General features: G+C 53.7%; 1 protein-coding gene across 2 annotated transcripts in view; it reads left to right on the forward strand.

The window, feature by feature from the left end:
- Positions 1–17,827, forward strand: part of Tmem104 (transmembrane protein 104) — a 58,424-nt gene that overhangs the window by 28,337 nt on the left and 12,260 nt on the right. For both annotated transcript variants that reach the window (XM_051180177.1, XM_051180186.1), the window contains exon 8: positions 12,702–12,795. In XM_051180177.1, coding sequence (XP_051036134.1) covers positions 12,702–12,795 — 94 coding nt within the window. The remainder of the gene's footprint in view (positions 1–12,701; positions 12,796–17,827) is intronic.

Genomic DNA, 17,827 nt, shown 5'->3' on the forward strand with positions numbered 1-17,827 from the left:
GAGACAACCTTCCATTACAAACCTGGGTGGCTTATAGTCATTACTCGAATGACTGTGGGTTTTCCACAATATTTATCTTTTCCCCCAAACCACAAAGGTTGTAGCTCTGGCATCAGATCCCTGGAACTCTGCCCACCACCGGGTACCATCTGGCTTGTCAGCTGAGAAAGACCGCACAGGCATGCAGGCATGGGCCCAAATGACAGGGCCAGAGAAACAGTGTCTGCCAGGCCGAGGCCATCCCACCTGCCCAATCTCCTCCTTACCTAAGGGAGCCAGGTCTGAGGAGGGGATGGGGCGGCAGTGGAGGAAATGGCCCTCTGTCGAGGCACAGTCTTGGGCAGTTGAGGGCTCCAAGCAGGAAACAGACTTTGGGTACAGGTGACCCAGTACCTCTAATCCCAGCTGCAGCTAAGTAATTGAGATTTTGGACAAAGCTTTTAATCCTTTTTCTCAACACCTGTTTTCTGAAGTGGAAACAGTAGCCAGGATTAGAAAGCGGTCCTCCAGGGAGGCATTCCAGAGAGCTGGTTCACATGGGAGCTCTCAAAGCTCTCCCTCTCAAGGCCAAGCCTCTCTAGATGGAAGGCAGCGGCCCTGCGTCCAGTCTAGAAAGCCCAGACTCCAAGGAGGCTCTGGGCAGGGAGAGTTGGTTGTCAACAGCACCCCTTGGAATGCAGCCCCAGAACCTTCCTACTAGCCACTGGGAGGTTGACTAGACCAAGTGCTGGACCTTGTCCTGATTTCAAAGGCTGGGCCAGAGGGGACGATGGTGTGACAGTCAGCTGCCAGGGGCCATGGCTTGTGTTCTAGGCAGAGGTGGGCCCCTTTTGGCAGGAGGATGGCGTGTGGAATTTCCAGACCATCAGCTAGGCATTGCCAGCGCCCCCCCCCCAGTGCCCTCCCAGGTTGTTTAGGGTGATTTCTTCCTCTTTTCCACCCCCCCCTTCAAGGAGAGGGCAGAGGGAAAGGTGTTTTGTTTGTTTGTTTATAATTTGCATCCTGGGACAGCAATAGAGACCTGCCACAAATCAAAGGTCAGTCAGGAAGGTGACTCGCCTAAGTGGGGGCCAGGAAGTAGGCAGAAGATGACTCAGAAATAGGGGCCTCCTTCCGTTTATTTACAGTTGTCTTCCGAAAGGGAAACAGTGTGGGCTCAGCAGGCAGGGGCACCTGCTGCACACACCTGCAAGCTGCAACGGAGCTTAGTCCCCAGAACCCATGTAAAGGTAGAAGGGGGGAACCAATCCCATGGTTTTATCCTCTGGGATGGCACACATACCCCACCATAGAAAATACATAAATTTTGAATGGGAGGCAGAGGGCTGGAGAGATAAATTAGCAGTTAAGAGCCCATACCACAGCTGGGCGGTGGTGGCCCACGCCTCTGATCTCCGCCCAGGAGGCAGAGACAGGTGGATCTATGAGTTGAAGGCCAGCCTATTCTATAGAGTGGGTTCTAGGGTAGCCAGGGCTAGAAATAAATGCTATCAAAAAAAAAAAAAAAAAAAAAAAAAAAAAAAAGGGAAGGAAGGAAGGAAGGAAGGAAGGAAGGAAGGAAGGAAGGAAGGAAAAGAAAGAAAGCCACAGAAGGGGCCGTACAGCTCTTGGAGAGCCCAGCACTCCGATCAGGTGGCTCACAACCACCTTAACTCCAGCCCCGGGGGGGTCTGACACCCCAGGCCTCTGTGGGCGCTCATGCGTGTGTACATAACCACACACAATTAAATACAATAAAAGCAAAATGTAAAGGGGATCAGAAAGTTTGAGAAAGGGACCTGGTGATGCAACAGGCATCCAGAAGTGGCTTTGTAGTCTCTGTCTTCAGAAAGTAATAAGGGACCCCAAGGACAACTTTTCAGTTCCTTCTGGTAGTCTCCAAGGCAATGCTGTGTCCTAGGCTTTAAGGCAGCATTGCTCAATCTGAGGGTCACCCCCTCCCTTTCACAGGGTCACCTAAGACCACCAGAAAGCACAGATATTTACATTGTAATTTATAACAGTAGCAAAATTACAACTATGAAGAAGTAGCAACAAAAATAACCATATGTTTGGGATCACCACCACCGGAGGAGCTGTATTAAAGAGCTGTATTAAAGGGTCGCAGCACTGGGAAGACTGGAAACCACTGCTTTAAGGCGTCTCTAGGCCATGCCCTATTGCCTTGGGTTTCTATTAGTTCTTCCTTCCCTTCTCAGGTCTGAAAGAGCCCAGGAGACCCCGTCTCCTACAGCCCATGTTTCAGCTTCCCTGGATGCACTGACCCTCAGCTCCCAGCCACAGCCACTGGATTGGCCCCTTGGCTTGGGGGGGGGGGCGGCAGGCTCTGGGCTCCCAGGGGTCAGTGCTACTTATCAAGGTATCCATGGTCAACAGCTCCTAAGACAAAGCAGCCCCCCCCCCATCTACATTTCCTCTAGAATCACCCTCTCAGGCTCCCCCGGTTCAGAATAGAATGACATTTCCACCAGCATCATAGAGATCGTGCCAGCATCTGCATGGGGCCATGCTGTACCAAGGCACTTCAGGCAAGCCACCAGCATCCTTCTTGTTGTTGTTGTTGTTGTTTGAGACAGGGTTTCTCTGTATTGCTTTGGAGCCGGTCCTGGAACTCACAGAGATCCGCCTGCCTCTGCCTCCCCAGTGCTAGGATTAAAGGTCTGTGCCACCACCGCCCAGTTACCAGCATCCTTCTTTACTCTAGTTACACAGCTGAGGCCACACGACCCTCCTGACTAGCTCCTTGTTGTTAGATTACTGTTGGGTAGTTTTGTGTGCCCTCACATCCCCACCCCCACCCCCACCTCTGTTCTGCAGCTCAGTGGCTGCTTTTCCTCCTGGAAGTTTTACCGTTCAATCATGGCCTCTTGTTAGGCTTCAGCATCTTCCAGCAAACCACAGGCATTTTGCATCTCCCCTCTCCAACCCAGAGTGGGCTGAATAGTACATCAGCAGAGGAGGTTTGCTGCCAGAGGGTGTGGCAAGATAAAAACAAGATTTGTAGAGTCTACTTCTGTGGCTCACGAGGCTCATGCTTGTTGGCGATGGCCTGGGCATCAGCAGTCTCTTGTCATCTTCCATCGTTACCTGCATCTTTCAGTCCTCAGCAGAATGAATTCTGCATTCATCCTCCAGGTACCTTCTTGGCACTGGCTAGGAGAGGGCAGGCTAGAACGAGAGACACTGAGACATAACCACTATCAAGTGGTGTGTTCTGCCAGGTGTTAGACAGACACTAGTCACTGCATGGGAAGAGATGCCCCAACCTCCTCCGTCTGCCTTTACTCCCCTCTGTTCCATGGGAAGTGAAGGATCAGCGAGGAAGAACTCGGCAGCATCTCCACTGTGGTTGGGTTAGTGCCGAAGCCCAGCACAAATGGTCCCTTCTCCCATGTGGCTTCCCATTCTGTAGGTCAGCCCACCCCTGGGCTGGTAGTTATCAGGGCCACAGTTCATCATCTGTCCCAGGGTGAACCCTTATAGTTTGGTATGAAAAATCCCTCCTCTCCACGGCATAACAGCGCTCGTCCTAGAGTTTTGGCAAATGAGCCATGACAGCTGTTCCCTGGTCTTGGCTTGGCGCACATGTGTTGTTGACACGGTTTTCAGTGAAACATCTGTTCTTCCACTGGTCATCTTCAGCCTGGTAACTGGCCCTCTCCTGTATGGTCAGGAGTACTTGAACTCTGATGAGTATTTGGACCACTATCAAACTCATATGGGCAGTAAAAATAAAATAGCATGTGTTAAGGGTGGTGCATGCAGCTATAGTCCAAACTACTCAAGAGGCCAAAGCAAGATCATTTACACCCAGGAGGGACGGCAAGACCCCATCTCAAAGAAACAAGAATGGATAGCGTTGACAGACCCTTCTTTGCATGCAGGTCTTGCCAGCACCATAGTCCCGTACCTGGGATGTTTGGAGAGTGGAAGTACAGGGTTACTATTGCAGTGATGTAACACCATGACCAGGGCAGCCTGCTTTTCCTTTCTTTTTTGACTTTTGTGTGTTTGCTTGCTTGCTTGTTTGTTTTGAGACAATGTTTCTCTCTATAGCCCTGGCTGTCCTGAAGCTTACTCTGTAAACCAGGCTGGCCTCAAACTCAGAATCTGCCTGCCTCTGCCTCCCAAGTGCTAGGATTAAAGATATTTGCCACCGCTGCCCACCCTAGCAGTCTGCTTTCTTGTAGAATTCAGGACTACCCACCCAGGGGTAGCTGGGTCTTCCCCCATCAGTCACTAAGAAAATACCTTACAGACAGGTCTCATGGGGGCATTTTCTCAATTGAGGCTCCCACCTTTCTGATAACTCTATCTTGATATAACACCACTTGACAACTTGACATACAAACCCATCATTGTTAAGCCATGACCTTTCCTTTCTTATTTGTCCCCAAGATTAGTATCAACATTACAAACATTCCAAATTTTAAAAGTCCCCACAGTCTTTAAAAAGTCAAACACTTGGTGCTGGAGAGATGGCTCAGAGGTTAAGACACTGGCTGCTCTTCCAAAGGTCCTGGGTTCAGTTCCCAGCAACCACATGATGGCTCACAACCATCTATAGTGAGATCTGATGCCCTCTTCTGGCATAAAGGTGTACTCAGGCACATACACAGTAAGCCAATATATAAATAAATCTTTAAAAATTTAAACACCTTTAATCCCAGCACCTGGGAGGTAGAGGCAGGCAGATCTCTGTGAGTTCAAGGCCATTCTCATGTACAGATTGAGTTCTAGGACAGCCATTGCTACTCAGTGAAACCCTGTCTCAAAAAAAAAAAAAGCAAAGCAAAACAAAAAAAATCAAGCACTTAAAAATGTAGTGTTTAAAGCTAGGTGGTGGTGGCGCTTGCCTTTAATCCCGGAGGCAGGTGGATTTCTGTGAGTTCAAGGCCAGCCTGGTCTACAAAGCTACACAGAGAAGCCCTGTCTCGAAAAATAAATAAATAAATAAAAAATTTTAAATTTAGTGTTTAAAATCCAAAGTCTTTCAACTGTGAGCTTTTGTCAAATCAAAAATAAGTACGTTTCTACTTCAAAAGGAAGGACCAGGACACGCTCACAGTCTGGACCAAGCAAAACCGAACAGTATAAACAACCCAGCATCCAATTGTCTGGGACTCACTCCCCATCTTCTGGGCTCTTCCAAGGGGCTTGGGTCACCTCCCCAGCTCTGTCGCTGCCAGAGGCACACAGCTTGTCTTCCAGGCTCAGCTGGTTCCACTCCACTGCCGGTACTGTTCTTGGTGGTCATCCCGTGATACTGGTCTCTCCAAGCTGCTAGTGTCCCTTGCTGCAGCTGGGCTGCATTCTCGCCAATAAACTCTCCTGCACTCCTCAGAGACTCGGAGACCTTCATTCCTTCAAATCCAGCACCACCTGGTGACTCCTCCCTCCCACCCCTCCCTTCCTCTCCTCCCTCCTCTCTCCCACCCCTCCCTCCCTCTCCTCACTCCTCCCTCCCTCCTTCCTTCCTCCCTTCTCCCTCCCATCCCTCCCTCCTTCCTTCCTCCCTTCTCCCTCCCATCCCTCCCTCCCTCTCTCCCTTTCCTCCCTCCCTCCTTCCCTCTCTCTTCCTCCCTCTCTCCCTCCCACTCTCTCTTCCTCCCAGGCTGGCCCTGAACTCACAGAGATCCACCTGCCTCTGCCTCTGCCTCTGCCTCTGCCTCTGCCTCTGCCTCCTGAGTGCTGGGATTAAAGGCTGTTGGTCTCTTGTTAATCACAACTGATTGTTGAGCCCCAGCTGACCAGACACCACAGGCTGTTCACACAAATGACTCGGTAGACTCTTTGCCTCCCGTGGAAACTTCACAGGCCTCCACCGGCTGCATTTCCCTCAGCGCTCTTACCTCCCAAGTTTCTACGTGACCAACCGCTCAGCAAGCTTTGAACACGCAATGACTTTTCTTGCCCAACGTCCTTCACAATTCCCTCAAAAACAAACAAACCAAAGGACGTGGTCAGTCTGTCACAATACCCCACAACCCTTGTACCAGCTTCTGTCCTAGTTGGGTTACTATTGCTTTGAAGGAACACCATGACCAAAGCAACTTGGGCAAGAAAGGGTTTATTTCAGCGTAGATCTCCATCACTTAGGGAAGTCCAACAGGGCAGGAACCTGGAGGCTGGAGCTGATGCAGAGGCCCTGGCGGGCGCTGCTTACTGACTTGCTCCCCGTGGCTTACTCAGCCTGCTTTCCTAGAACCCAGGACCACCTGCCCAGAGGTGGCCCTGCCCAGCATGGGCTGGACCCTCCCCCGTCAATCACTAATTGAGAAAAACCCCCACATGTGACGCACTTGGAGAAACTGAGTGGCTCAGCGGAGTTGGCTAACAAGGGCATCGGTGCCCGACCCCTGCCCCATCCCTGTGGTCTGAACTCAGTTCCGCTTCATGCTCCCACCCAGAGCTCACCGGCCTGTTGTAGAGGAAGCCCCAGAAGTTGTGGTTCAGTTCAGCAAATAAAACCTCCCAGCCTCAAATGTTCACAGCCACTTGAGAAATAAAAATAGAATCCTTGAGCATTTCTTCACTACTACACTTCAAGGACGTGTTGCAGGTTCAGTCAGAGATGGGTTCATGCCAAGATGCTATTAACCCCAATTAGCTTTTAACCCCCACCACTCAACAGGAGCAGTCTCCGGGAGCAATCCAGACAGCTCAGCTGTGCAGTTGGCACGTGGCCATGGTCACTTGAACCCACTCCCCTGGAGCTCACATGCTCTAAGCCTGTGGATTCTGCCCGGAGCCCTTCCAGACCCTGTGTGTTTAGGGAAGCCCCGGCCCTCAGCAGTCCAACACTGCATCCTGCATTGGTGCATCGCTGCATCGGTCCATGTAGCTTCTGAGAAATGCCCCCCACCCCATGCATGGAATAGGGACTCTTGACCTTTTGTGTTGCGGCCCCAGAAGCTGACCAGTGAGATGGAAAGTGCCAGAATCCTTGAGAGCCCCATCCCAGTCTTCTGAGGTCACCTTTAGAGGCATGTAAATAAACAGGTACTTGGAGAACTGCCCACTTGGCGAAGAAGTTGCTCAGTGCCCATGTAAGACCACATAGTGGCCAGCAGGGTCCAGTATCCCCTCTGAGTCCCAAGCCGCCTATGGGCGTGAAAGACACCATGTGAGCACACTGGCCTGGGGCTGAGGCAGGAGGGACACCCCACCTTCCTGGGTCCACGGCTGGCATGCTTCCTTGAGTCTCTCCCCCTATCTTCTTGCCAGGGTTGAAGCTGCAGGCCACTCCCCCTCTTCTGGGCAAGGGCAGGATGACAAGCAGATGTTAGGGGTTGCTTTTTTGTTCGGCAAAAGCTGATGGCTGGGCTGTGACTGGGAATCCTACCAAGCGATAGATGTTCCCGAAAGACCAAGCCCTCTGAAGGCCTTTAGTACCTTAATGGTTCTTCTAAGATGTCACCTCTTCTGGGGACCATTACAGAGCCACCATGTGGTTACAGTCCAGAGGGATCGCTTCTTTTGGTGGTGGTGGCAGCAGGGGTGGGGGAGGGGAGTGGGAGGTGGGGGTGGGATGGGGGTGGGGGTGGGGGTGGAGCAATGCTGATGGCCCAGTGCCAGGCTCGTCTCCTTCATCTCTGCCCCATCCCTCAGTTCTAGGGTGGGACCGAGGGCCTTGCCTGTCTTAGACCCGCTCCCCTATCGGCCACACCTCCCAGCCCTCCAAACTGTTTTTGGAAAGAGACTTCCCTTCAACAGGTGTGGGTCTACACAGCTGCCTGGCTAAGGCAGAAAGGGGGACAAAGCAGATCAGCAAAGCTAGGGTGCCTCTTCCCCAACACGAGGTGACACCTTCTTCCTCGGCACCTCACCAGGTGCAACATAGCCACGGATGTCACGTGTACAAAGTCTCCTCTATCTGTTGGGACAGCAAGGATGTGGTCCTTGCCCTCAGTGTGATGACTGTCCTGCTGGAGATGCAGGAGCAGCCCTGTTCCCTGCAGGACAGAAGTCATGCGGTGCCACCATGCACTGGCGATGCAGTCACGAGCCCGGAGAAGCCTGAAGTTACTGCCAGGCTGGAGGTGGGGCCAGAGAAAGTGATGAGGGAGCTTGTCTGTCAGCGGGAAGGTCCAGAGGGCAGAGAGGCGTGAGTGAGGGCGGGGATTAGCTCAATGCGGGGCGGGGAGAGGGAAGAGGGAAGCGGCCTCTCTGAGGTGGGTGCTGTGAGCTGGATTTGTTTGCAGAGGAAGCCGGCTGCGTCAGGAGATGTCAGTACTTAACTCTGCAACTTTCCTCCTCTGCCCCTGAACTTCCCCGCCCCCCTCCCCCCAGTCTCCTCAGTGGGCAAGATGCAGGGCCACCACCTGCTCTGAAGACTTTGCACATAAGGGGGGGTGTTAGGAAGCCTCATACGTGGGTGCTTTGCAGATGGGGAGGAGCCTGTGGCCTTGAGCAGGGATGTCATCACAGGGTGACTTTGATAGAAGTGGAGTGATGAAACGAGGGTGGGGGGGATAGCGGAGGGGGGGGGACACAAATGAGACCATGACCTGTCCGGTGGTGGGACCTGAGCTTTCAGAACCCCTTGTGGGACAGTTAATTTGTGCTTGACACCAAGTGTATGCTTTGTTTCTCTGTCCGGGAAGATTTGGGGACAGGAAAAGTTGGCATCACACTGCTTTTCTTGGTGCTGCAGTGTAGACTGTCACTCATGTATCCCTGCCTCCTAAGCAGACAGACAGCATGGCATGCCTGGCCTGTCCCAGGCCCATTTCCTATAAGACAAGATGGAGTGGAATCAGAGCATTTGTTCCGAGCATGCCCAGTGTGGTGGGGTCAGGCCAAAGGTGAATGTGGCTCCGCCTCAGCAGCGTTCTTGATATAAAGATCCACTGGTCAATAGCTCAGTGTCCACCCCACCCACCCCTGCTTTAGAGCTGGCACCTGAGACAATGCACTGCATGGGGAATGGAGGCTCCGGTTAGAACACCAGTTCTCAACCTGTGGGTCTCAACTCCTTTGGGCCCGAGCACCTCTCACGGGAGTCACCTACAGCCATCTGAAAACACAGATATGTGCGTTACAGTTCATAATAGTAGCAGAATTACAGTTATGAAGTCATATCAAAAATGATTTTATGGTTGTGGGGGTCATCACAGCATGAGGAACTGTGTTAAAGGGTGGCAGCACTAGGAAGGCTGAGGACCACTGAGTAAGACGCTCAAGTCTTGGCACTTCCTGACCTCAACAAAGCCCCATGTTATGGGGCAGGGGAGTCCACACAGCCCATCCAGCCTGTGTGAGGCTCCCAGTGCCTGCCCCAGGTCGCCAGTCCCCATTGTGACATTGAGGGTCACTTCTCACGCAGGTTGGAGAAATTCAGCTTCCTGCAACCCTATTGCTTGCTTGGCTCATGTGCTGGGTGTGGCAGTGTCCTGTAGGGGGCGCGATGTGGCACCATTGGGAACCTTGCTGAGGCATACCTGGTACTCCTGGGTTTGGAGAGAATCTGTCTGGTCTGGAGTCACTTATTTGGGGGATGTGTTATGGTATCCACAGAAATCACATGCTTGTGTCAAGAAAGGGATTGGAGACGGCTGGACACTTGACACCTGAGCAGCTGGGGTGAATGTCGCCTGCCTGGGGCTCACAGGAAGGCAGACAGCCCTGACAAACAGTAGACTCCAGAATGTTCTAAAAAATCCTGGCTGACTACTGCCTGTGGTGCCTTGGGAACACGAGCTGCCGCGCGTCCATCAAGGCTCCAGCAAGGTTGCTGTGGGGCCTTCGGTGTTCGGTGAAACTCACTGACCCAGAAAGAGAGATTTGAGTGGCTCTGTTCGCCCCCCTCCCTGTCTGCCTCGGACTTTATTCTCAGAGAGCAGCCTGAAGATTTCATTAGAAATCAAAGCATTGCTGGTTCTTTTTTTTCTTTTTCCTTCCCTTTCTTTTTTTAAAGAAACATGCTTGGGCTGTGTCCCTGTCGCCCTGAGAGGGGCGACAGGCATCCTTGAACAGAGAATGAGGTGGAACTGATCAATGGCATTTGGGGGTTGGGAAATTTGCTCAGGAGCCAGCTAATTTATAATGTCATGTGGGCTAGACTGGAAGATGCAAGAGGATCGGCTGTCTCTTGGCTCTCTCCCCTCTTTCTGTAAAAGGGGAAGAGTGTGCCTCATCTGGCTGGTGATGACCTCCACAGTGGACTCAGCTGGACTCCGGCAAACCTCTCCCTTCCGGCTTCCACACCCACCCTCTGTCACTCTGCATGCCCACGCCTGCAGTTGCTCAGTTCTGCCTTGAGCTGATTTGCAAAAGACACCTGTAAGTTAATTGGCCCCAGCTCCAGATCTGCTGCTTCGTCTGGGCTTCCTCCGCTGTGTGAGCTTGCACCCCGTGCAAGGGCCGCTGTCTGGCAGTCTGTGCGTGCCACCTGTGACTTGGTGGGCCCTGAACGTCCTCAGCAGTGAGGCTGGTCTGTGTTTCTGACTACTGAAAGGAAGCACAGCCATAGTCCAGCCATCAGTGCCACTGCTGGGACTCAGCCCTAAAAGACCTCTTTACTACCAGGTCCTGTTCCAAGGATACACCTGGTGTCTGGCCTGAACATGGCCTACACAGGCGGGCCCTCATTCGGACTCTCTGTCGCTCAGTTGGTCCCAGGGACCCTGTGCGCCTCGGATTCTGCCCATAGGGTCTTTGCAAGGGCACACTGAGGGTGAGGAAGAAGATGAGGCTTCTGTGCAGGGGCCCCTGGAGGGTGACCCTGGGCCTTTGCAGCGGTGGGCTTCAGAGCTGCCCTCCGGGATGGCTCCACTACTGCACCCTGTCTCTACGCACTAGAACATTCTAAAATTCAGGTGTCATGCTCTGTATGACATCTGACCTTCCACATGAGCCACCCCGAGATTTCTGGCTTCCACAGTTGGGCACCATGTTTGCGGCTGGAGACATCACTGTTCAGAGCTGAACTGCCTAAACTCCGGACGTACCAAGAGCCCCATTCCCAGCAGACCAAAGACACTGGGACACCTTGTGTGTTTATGCCTCTCCCAGCCAGCCCCTTCTCTCCGCTTCAAAAGAGAACTTCCTCAATGGAAAGTTTTCCTGAAGTGGGAATTCTCCTAAATGACTTCTTGATGGTGCTGTGTGCAGACAGGCTGGGCCAGGGGTGGTGGCTGGTGTGCATTTTCTTACTGTGGTCCAGCTGTCCTGCCTGGGCTACACAGACACCTGCCTTCCCCTTCCCAGAGTCCCTGCCCCTGCCTTTCGCTGTCACCCAGCCTAAACAAAGGCTTCTCTCCCCGCCCCCCTCCCCCCAAACAGAAGCAAGGCTGGTTTTGAGGCCCCCAGCAGAAAGTCTCCTCTCCAGCAATCTCCCAGCCCTGGTGACTGACTGCCAGGACGCCTTCACCCACCCCAGCTAATTAGAGCTCTTCTTGGGCGGAGCTGGAGCCTGAGCCCTCCTGTCATTCATTCTCACAGTGATAATGGTCTTGGATAAGAGGTCACAGCTTCCCCCACTTCCTGCCCTCCTAGTGGAGGGGGTGGAGGGGGCTCCCCACCCCCAGGAGCTCCCTTTTGCCTGTCACAGAAACTGTCTCTTTCCTCCCCCTCCCCCACTACTTGGCAGCTGTGACAGAGTCACCCTGCTTACAGGGTCAGAGCCCAGCTCCCCATGGTAGGCTCCTCTCCCCCGAGTTCCTCAGGCTCTGCACCACCACCCCGCCGCCGTATGCCACGTCTCTGGTGAGTGTCATCAGCATCGGCGTGATGAAATGGCACAGTGTAAATGTTGATAAGGGCTGATGTTTCGCCTGCTTCCAAGCAGCAGATTGGAAACGGTACCATCTCAACTCCAAGGAGCAGCTTTTAATCCCTCTGCTTCCGGAGCAGCCACTTCGGCATGGAAAGCCCAACCCCCCCCCCCCCAGACGTCACCATATCTACCCTAATTGCTTTTTGTAAAGAGGCCTGCATACCCACAGGCCAGCAGCCTAAGGCAGGGTTCAATTTATTTTCTTTAAGTTAGGCGTTTTCCCCTTGTTCTCCAAAGAAAAGGGAAGTTAGGAGGCCAGTGTCACAGATGCCCGCCGAGTCTCCGAGCATCGCCTCCCGCCCCCTGACTTCTTCGCCTCCGCCTCTTTATGTAGATGAGATGACCTTGGCCTCGAAGTCCTTCTGCCCCCACCCTCAGGGCGCTGGAGTAGCAGGCCTGCGAGAATGGGCTTGAGCCACCACACCTGGGTCTTCCCTGGCCCCGCAGCCCTGGCTCGTCCTCTGTCCTCCTTGTTGAGAGGACACAGGACATCCTCATCCTCTCGCATGCCTCAGTCGGAGCCCTCATGTCCCTCTGTCCTCAGGGGCTGTCTGGTACCCAGTTTCCTCCTGGGTCCTCTTCACTGGTGTTTCACTCCTCGTCCACACACGGCAGCACACTGCTGGGTCTGAGGTTCCGTCATCGGTGCCTGCCAAACCAACAGGGTGAATGGGTGGAGGTCCCAGGAGGAAGCCTGGGCCTTGCCTTGAAGTGGCAGTGACATCAGAACTGGAAGTAAACTGTAGGGCAGTGAGGCTCTGGCTGCCCCGCCTGCCTCTGGTCCTTGGTGTTTACCTTCAGTGACGCTGCTGATGGACCCTGGGAAGGCTCTGCCATGAAGTGCTAGTATTCACCAGTGCTACCGCGCCTTAGCCGCATGTACGGGCTCTGCACACCACCTCATCGCTGTTTTCATCCCCAGGCTGTCTTCACCCTCCTCCTTGGACCTTTCACCTTCTTTGACGTCCAGAAGACTAAGTACCTACAGATCTTGACCTCTCTGATGAGATGGATCGGTGAGTCTGGGAAATCTCCCAATCGTCTCCCCGTCTCCCCCTCTCTCTGCCCCTGCAGGGAAACGAGGCAAACTCCCAGCTGGGATGTGGCCGTGGCTCCATCCAATCCAATCAGCCCTCCTGGTCCTCTGACCTTTCTAGAGGGCAAGGAGAAGGCAAATGCTCTGTCGGCCTTTTACTGCTGGGGAAATTTAGTACCAAAGAATGCGAGTGACTTTTTCCAGGTCACATTGAACGCATGGAACTGGGCTAGGACCTGAACTGCTAATTCTGGTCCGGCCTCCTTCACATGGCCATGCTAGGTTGGGCTGCGCCCCCTGGAGGTGACAGGAACAACGCCATTCCGCCGACTCAGGTGTATGGCACAGCCATGAAACCCGGTGGGCCAGGGCAGCAGCCGCCCTTTCCTGAGCTTTACACCACCGGAGTGTGCAAAGATGCCTACACTGTCTGCAGTGGCTTCTAACTAGCGGATGCCCACCCCTGGCTGGCCGCACCCTTGTGCTCAGGTGGATGTTGGGGGTCTTCCCCCTTAAACCGGGTCACTCTTCTGCCACACCCGTCAGCCACCTTGGGGAAGGAGCCAGTGGCTGGTGCAGCAGGGTTGAGGACGATCAGCTGCAGAGCTGCTGTTGCTTCTCCTCGGGCTGGCTGTGTGTTGTGTGTCTATCTTTCTCAGCGTAAAAGCTAAACCGGGGTGGGGTGGAGTTGTAACTTCCGTGAGGGCCTGTCTGGTATGCATGAAGCCCAGGGGTGGTCCGTCCCCAGCAGCAAACCAGAGGTGGTGGCCTGTACCTGTACTGTGGCACTCGAGAGATTGAGGTAGGATCAGGAGTTCGAGGTCATACTTAGCCACAAAGTGAGTTAATTCAAGGCCAGCCTTGGCTACATGGGACTTGTCCAGGAGCCCCCATCCTACCCCACTCCCTGCACAGAGTTCTCAGGGTTCCTTCTTCCTGGCTGTCTGTCCTCCTGAGCCTCCTTAACTCCCATCAGGACCAAGGATCAGGCTACTGTTGATTCTATGCCACATGAGCAGGGTGATGATTCTGCTAAGGGCCACTTCTCCGAGCCCCTGGTTCCCCCAGCGCAGTGGAAGAAACCATGGGAGCCCTGGCTTCCACAGTAGAAAGGGAAGGTCATCCTTTCAAACATCCTGGCTTGCCCCAGCGAGAGCAGGCTCTGCCGCTTGGGGGTGGGGCAGCCCCCCAACTCTCTAGGAGCCCCAGAGGGCTTGGTGACTAGAAATCCGGGCTGGCAGGGGTCAGACCCCAAGCTCTTCCCAGCTCTTATATCTTGGCCTATGTGATGAATGTGAGAGTTTCAGGGTGTCTTTTGTGGGCAGGGTTTGGAGAGGAATGCTCTCTGCCCTCACCTGCCTGTCACCCACCTCCTTCTTATACTCCCTGAGGCTGGGTCCACAAGTCTGACCCCTGCCCTGCTGGTGCTTGCCTGTCTTCCGTGGCCTGGGAAGGGGCTGTCTAAGCTCTGGCCTGAAACTGACTCTTTCTCATCTCTTTCCATGACTGGGGTAACTTTGAGGGATGAGTGGGGGAGAGGGCACATGCTCTGACCAGCTTGGTGGATTCCTATGCCAGCCCATAAGGGGACAACAGCCCGGATAATGACAGTTAACTTCTATATTTTTGAAGGATGTATCCATCTAAAGAGGGAAGCTTGGGCCCAGTGCAGCAGCACACATTTGTAATCCCTACACAAAAGAGGAGGAGGCAGGAGGGTCAGGAGTTCAAGGCCAGCCTCAACTACATGGAAAACCCAGCCTGGGCTACATGAGAGCCTGTCTCAGAAAGAGAGGAAGTGGAAGGAGGGACTCGTGAAAGGGAAAGGAAGCAGCTAACAGTAAATAAATATTTCTTGCAAGTACTAGAATTGGGTCAGCATTACAGTAGAGCTCTGACGCCAGCAAGCCCTGACCCTGGAAGTCTGCCTCCAACCTGCCTTTGCTCCCTTCCATTCTACCCTCCCCTTGAATCTGGCCAGACACCTGGTGTGTTAGTGAGCTGGCTCAGTAGGTAAAAGCACTCGCCACACATGCCTGATAACCTGAGTTTGGCTCCTCAGAACCTGCATAGAAGCTGGACACAGCAGTGCAGGGGTCTGGGATCCCAGCTCTTATGGGAAGACGGGGTGAGAGACAGAGGATCTCCAGAAACTCGAAGCTCTCTATGCAGCAGTAGACAAGAGAGACTGTCGCAAAGCAAGGCCGAAGACTAACCCTGACACCAGAGGTTGTCTTCTGACCTTCCTTCGCACACTGCCGCCAACATTCGAGGGAGTAAGTGCACATGCATGGTCCCAGCACCCATGGGTGGTTCGCAGCTGCCTGTAATTCCAGCTCCAGGGGGATCTGATGCCTCTGCCCCCACTGGCACTGGCGTGCATGTGCATATACCCACATGCAGACAGACAAACACACACATAACTTAAAATAATAAAAACAGGCCTGGAGAAAGAGCTTCCCTATTAAAGGCTCAGGCTCACAAAACGGCAAAACTTTAACCTTAAAGAAGCAAAGTAAGGCTAAATGGTGGCAGTGTGCAGGCCTTTACTCCCAGCACTCAGGAAGCAGAGACGGGCGGATATCTGAGTTTCAGGCTAGGCTGGTCTACAGAGTGAGTTCCAGAACAGCCAGGGCTACACAGAGAAGCCCTGTCTCCAAAACCCCAAAAAGAAAAGAAACAAAGTAAAAAAGTTCAAGGTATATAAGCAAGTCCCCAACTCAAGTCGCTGCCCCCCCCATGGGAACTGCGGCCTTGCCTCTTACAAGGCAGGAGAGCCCCACCTCTAGCCCGGGGCTCCTGGGGTCTCTGAGCGGCTCCTGCGTGCTGCAGAGCAGGAGACAGTGGCCCCCGGAGGGCCGGTGGGCAGCGGTGGGAGTCTGAGCAGAGACCAGCCAGGGGGTGCTTGGCACTTGTGTCTTGGTAGCCACACAGCTGTCTTGACACACTGCCTTCGCCACCGGTTGCCTCTCTCCTCCCTTGGTGCTGAGAGATAATCAAATGTCAGGGGGTCTCCTGGGCGGGCACACTGCTGTGGGCGACAGCGGAAGCAGTCATTTTTCTCCGAGAGACTCCGACCTTTGGACTCAGAAAGCTGGGCCTCCCAGTGACAGAGCCGCCCAGGAAAAGGAAAATCGCTGTTAAGTAAACTAGACCTTAGCAAGCGGGGTTAGGCTCGCAGCTGGGGCAGAGGAAGTGCCAGGCTGTTCTCTTCGCAGCCAGGTGCAGGCCTTTTCCTCCACCTAAGCAGGTCTTGCTCTAAAGAGGAGATCTAGGCAACAGGACCCCCCCCCACCCCAGTCCCCAAGCTACACCAGACAGGCAGCCCTCAGCGGAAGGGACCTCAGCGGGCGCTGGGCCACAGCAAGAGTGTCTCTCCGAGCCAAGCTCACCCCCAGGCAGTTTTTGTAGAACACCCTTTGGGCAGTGAGCTCAGAACCCCGTTTGTCCTCTGGAGCCTTTGCCAAGTTGTCACTCTGCCTCTGAGAAGCAGCTGTGTGGCATGTCCCTCTCAGGACCCTCCTCCCCACACTCCTCCTCCTCCTCCCTAACTTCCCTCCTCCTCACCCAGTGCCAGCACACACACTCTCTCTCCTCTCCCCAAATGAAGGCTGTGCCTTTTCAAGAGCCAAGTAGAGGCTCAGAGAGGCCGTAAGCTGGCTCGGGTTTCAGAAGACAAGGAGCAAGAATGGGTACCAAAGGGACCGGAAAATCGTGAATAAATGCGCTGAGCCGGAAAGTTTCTGGCGCTTAATTAGGAATTTGTTCTGCCATCTGTTGAGATGAAGCCGGGGTCAATCGAAGACCCCCAGAATTGTGCCCAGAAGCCTCGGGTCATTCCTCCAAGGTCTCTCCCTCTGCCCTTCCCTTACTTTGTGAGTTGCCTTGTGTTTCCACACTGGGATTTGAAGGCTTAAATGCCCTTTGCAAATAGCCAGTTGTCTAGGGAAAATGTCAGGTTATAGGTGACAGATGCCAATGAGGATTCGTTTCACATGCCAGACTGCTGATTTGGGATACTTTGATCGTGTGTGTGTGTGTGTGTGTGTGTGTGTGTGTGTGTGTGTGTGTGTGTCTTAGTTAGGGTATTTTTTGCTGTGAAGAGACACCATGATCACGGCAGCTCTTACAAAGGAAAACATTTCATTGAGATGGTGGCATACAGTTTCAGAGGTTCAGTCCATTATCATCAGGATGGGGAGCATGGCGGCCTGCAGGCAGACATGGTGCTGGAGCTGAGCGTGTTACATCTTGCAGGCAACAGGAAGCTGACTGACTGCCACACTGAGGGAAGCTTGAGCAAAAGAGACCTCAAAGCCCGCCCCCACAGTGACACACTGCCTCCGACAAGGCCACAGCTCCCAATAGTGCCACTCCCTTTGGAGACCGTCTTCTTTCGAGCCACCACAGCGTGTGCGTGCGTGCGTGCGTGCGTGCGTGCGTGCGTGTGTGTGTGTGTGTGTGTGTGTGTGGGTGGGTGGGTGGGTGGGTGTGGGTGGGTGTTTAGCCTGCATGTGTATATATGTGTGTCACGTGTGTGCCTGGTGTCAGATGGTTAGAAAAATGCATCAGATGCTCTGGGACTGGGGTTCCAGACAGTTGTGAGCTGCCATGTGGATGCTGGGCATCAAACCTGGGTCCTCTGCACAGAGCGATAAGTGCTCTTAACCTCTGGCCAACACTTCAGCCCTGAGGGTACTTAGATCACAAATGCCTCTGAGCTCACAAGGACAAGGAGAGTCCAGCTGTTCCTAGTCAGGGAGGCTGTCCTCCAGGCCAGCACAGACCCCTCTGCCAGCCTGTGGTCTCCAGTTGGCGGCCACTCCAGACTGGCCACAGCTGTGTGAGCACAGGCCTCACCTGCTGCCTGTCGATGCACCTTCTGGCCTTGTCCCTTTAGTGTGGCCTGATGGCCTCACATCTCACTGTGCAAAGACCAAGCCCCCATCCTCTTCCGCGCTGTGGCAAAAAAGACTTGCCTCGCTGAGGTCTGTGAAGAGAGGGTGAGACAC

Source organism: Phodopus roborovskii, unplaced genomic scaffold (assembly GCF_943737965.1).
Source record: "Phodopus roborovskii unplaced genomic scaffold, PHOROB, whole genome shotgun sequence".
Classification (NCBI taxonomy): Eukaryota; Metazoa; Chordata; class Mammalia; order Rodentia; family Cricetidae; genus Phodopus; species Phodopus roborovskii.